Raw genomic sequence first — 3,392 nt, 5'->3', positions numbered from 1 at the left:
TCATCACCGAGCCACCTCCCTGCCCGCCACCCGCCCCGTTTTTCCCCGTTTTTCCCATTTTTTTACCATTTTTCCCCCTTTTTTCTCTCGCTGTTCCCGCGCTCAGTTTGAACCGGGCGCCGCCGCTCTGCGCATGCGCAGCCCCGCCCCCCCGCGCCGCATTGGTTCCGTCCACCTTTCCCCCCCCCTCGCAGCGAGCCGCGATGGTTTCGCCCGGTGTCCCCTCCATTCGCGTCCCCCCCGCCCCGCGGCGCCGCCGCTTTGGTTCCGCCCCCTTCCGGTGCGGGGCCTCTCCGGTGATGGCGGCGGCGGCGGCGGCGGCGGCCGGGACGGGCCGCGGGCTCTGGGGCCGCCTGAGGGACACCCGGCTCGGTGAGGGGCAGCCCGGCGGGTCCCGGAGGCTCTCAGGGCCGTGGGAACCTGGCGGGGCGGGCCCGGGGCCTTGCGGGGTGAGGGGGGGGCTTTGGGGGGGTTTGAGGGGTCTGGGGGCTGCCCCCAAACACCGGCGGGTCCCCAAATCTTCTCGTTGTCGCGGGGGGTCCCGACCTTTATCAAAAGGGGGGTCTGGGGTGCCCCTTGACCCCTGAGGGGGGGTTTGGGGGGGGAATCCAGAATTTGGGGAGGGGGTTGGGGGGGTTCCCCATAACTCTGGGGGGGGGGGGTCCCCAACCCCTCCCGCTGTGTCCCAAACCGTGACCTTTGTGTGGTGCCCCCCCCCCCGCTCAGCCCCTTCCCACGGGGGTCTCCCCTGACCCCCCCAGACCCCAATGACCCTTCTGACCCAATGACCCTTCTGATCCCCCCTGATCCCCCTTTTCCGGGGGTCTCCCCGTGACCCCTGTGACCCCCATGATCCCTGTGACCCTTCTGACCCCCCCCCAGAGCTTTCTGACCCCTGTGACCCCCCTGATTCCCCTGTGACCCCCCCCAGACTTTCCAGACCCCCCCCAGACCTCCCTCACCTCTCTAATTCCCCTGTGACCCCCTGACCCCCTGTGACCCCCCTGACCCCCTGTGACCCCACTGATTCCCCTGTGACCCCCCAGACCTTCCAGACCCCCCTCCAGACCTCTCTGACCTCTCTGATTCCCCTGTGACCCCTTTGACACCCCCAGACCCCCTAGATCTCCCTGACCCCCTGTGATCCCCCCTTTCCCTGTGACCCCCTGACCCCCCTGATCCTCCCCAGACCTCTCTGACCTCTCTGACCCCCTGACCCCTGTGACCACCCTGTGACCCCTTTGACCCCCCAGACCTCTCTGACCTTTCTGATTCCCCCTGATCCTCTGACCCCTGTGATCTCCCCTTTGCCCTGCGACCCCCTGACCACTCTCCTGACCCCCCTGATTCCCCTGTGACCCACCTGACCCTTGTGACCTCTCCAGACCTCCCTGACCCTTGTGACCCCTTTCCCCTGTGACCTCCTGACCACCCCCTGACTGCTGTGACCCTTTTGACCCCTGTGACCCCCTGATTCCCCTGACCCCTGTGACTCCCTGACCCTTGTGACCCCCCCAGACCCCCTGACCCCTGTGATCTCCCCTTTCCCCTGTGACCCCCTGACCACCCCCCTGACCTCCCCTTTCCCCTGTGACCCCCCTGATCCCCCTGTCCCCCCTTTCCTCTGTGACCCCCTGATTCCCCTGACCCCCTGACCCCTCCAGACCCCCCTGACCCTTGTGACCTCTCCAGACCTCCTTGACCCCTGTGACCCTTTTGACCTCTGTGACCCCCCTGATTCCCCTGAGCCCCCCTTTCCCCTGTGACCCCCCCGACCCCTGTGATCCCCCCAGACCCTTCTGACCCCCCCAGACCTCTCTGATCCCCCCAGACCCCCCTGACCCCTGTGACCCCTTTGACATCTATGTCCCCCCTGATTCCCCTGTGGCCCCCCTGATTCCCCTGACCCTTGTGACCCCTGTGACCCCCCCGATCCCCCCCGACCCCCCCTTTCCCCTGTGACCCCCCTGAGCCTCCCCAGACCGCTGTGACCCCCTGTGACCCCTTTGACCCCCCAGACCCTCCAGACTGCTGTGACCCTTTTGACCCCTGTGAGCCCCTGATTCCCCTGACCACCCCTGTGACCCCCTTTCCCCTGATCCCTGTGACCCCCCCTGATTCCCCTGTGACCCCCCTGACCCCTGTGACCCCCTGACCACCCCCCTGTCCCCCCCTGTCCCCCCAGCCCGCTGGACCCACTCCCTCCTCCAGGACTACTCCAGCTCCCTCCAGGACGCCGCATCCGAAGCTCGCCGCCGCCCCGCGCTGACCGCGGCCACTCTGCTGACCCTGGGGCTCGGGGCCAGCCTGGCCAGCACCGTGCCGGACCTGGACTCGCTGGAGAGCGCCGCGGTGGCCGCGGGGACCGAGCTGGGCCAGCTCCCACCGAGCTCCCGCAGCCCCCGCTCCGAGCGCCACGTCCTGCGGCTGCTGCGGCTGCGGGAGCGCGGCCGGATCCGCGTCCGAAATTTGGGATTGGTGGCCGTGGCCACGGCCGAGCCACACGGGAGTGACCCCGCTCTGTACTCGGCTCGCTGCCCGCACCTCCGGCCGCGGTGGGGGCTCGGGGAGGTGCTGGATGTGGGGGTCTGGGGGCGCTGGTGGCTGCTGCGGGACGCGCTGCGGGACTGCGACATCAACGAGGAGGAGTTCGGGCACCTCCCCGAGCGGCTGCGGGGGATGGAGCGGCGGCAGCTCCGCTCCGAGCACAACGAGCGCCTGCACCGGGAGCGGCTGCGGCCCGTGGGGCTGGGGGAGAGAGGGTGAGGGAGCCCAAAACACGGGAAAAAAAATTTAAAAAATAATATCCCAAAAAATCCCGAAATCCCGGGGCTGGGGGAGCCCGAAACACCGGGAAAAAATAAAAAAATAATTCCAAAGATCCCGGGACTGGGGGACCCCGAAACACCGGAAAAAATAAAAAATAATCCTAAAATTCGGTGGCTGAGTGACCCCGAAACACAGGGAAAAAATAAAAAAATTATATCCCGAAAAAATCCCAAAATACTGGAGCGGATCAGGGCTGAGGGACCGCGGAACATCGGAAAAAATACCAAAAAAAATCCTCAAAAAATCCTCAAAAAAATCCCAAAATCTCAGGGTGGAGCGGGACTGAGGGGGCCGGAAACAACGGGGAAAATCTCGTGAGAAAAAAAAAATCTCGCGAGAAAAAAAAAATTCTCGCGAGAAAAAAAAATCTCGCGAGAAAAAAAAAATCTCGCGAGAAAAAAAAATATCGAGAGAAAAAATCTCGCGAGAAAAAATCTCTCGCGAGAAAAAAATCTCGCGAGAAAAAAAATCTCGCGAGAAAAAAAAATCTCGCGAGAAAAAAAATCTCGCGAGAAAAAATCTCTCGCGAGAAAAAAAAATCTCGCGAGAAAAAAAAATCTCGC

General features: G+C 63.6%; 1 protein-coding gene across 1 annotated transcript; it reads left to right on the top strand.

The window, feature by feature from the left end:
* The first annotated feature begins 288 nt into the window (after nucleotides 1-288).
* Nucleotides 289-3,117, top strand: TIMM29 (translocase of inner mitochondrial membrane 29). The gene is made up of 2 exons (XM_033083783.1): nucleotides 289-372; nucleotides 2,186-3,117. The coding sequence occupies exons 1-2, from the start codon at nucleotides 300-302 to the stop codon at nucleotides 2,764-2,766; spliced, it is 654 nt and encodes a 217-aa protein (XP_032939674.1). The 5' UTR covers nucleotides 289-299; the 3' UTR covers nucleotides 2,767-3,117.
* Nucleotides 3,118-3,392: the final 275 nt, after the last annotated feature.

Source organism: Catharus ustulatus, chromosome 33 (assembly GCF_009819885.2).
Source record: "Catharus ustulatus isolate bCatUst1 chromosome 33, bCatUst1.pri.v2, whole genome shotgun sequence".
Taxonomy (NCBI): Eukaryota; Metazoa; Chordata; class Aves; order Passeriformes; family Turdidae; genus Catharus; species Catharus ustulatus.
This window is presented reverse-complemented; position numbering and strand designations above follow the sequence as displayed.

Coding starts and splice junctions, on each gene's coding strand:
- TIMM29 (XM_033083783.1), top strand. CDS start 300: ATGGCGGCGGCGGCGGCGGCGGCGGCCGGGACGGGCCGCGGGCTCTGG. Junction 373..2,185: donor CCTGAGGGACACCCGGCTCG/GTGAGGGGCAGC, acceptor CTGTCCCCCCAG/CCCGCTGGACCCACTCCCTC.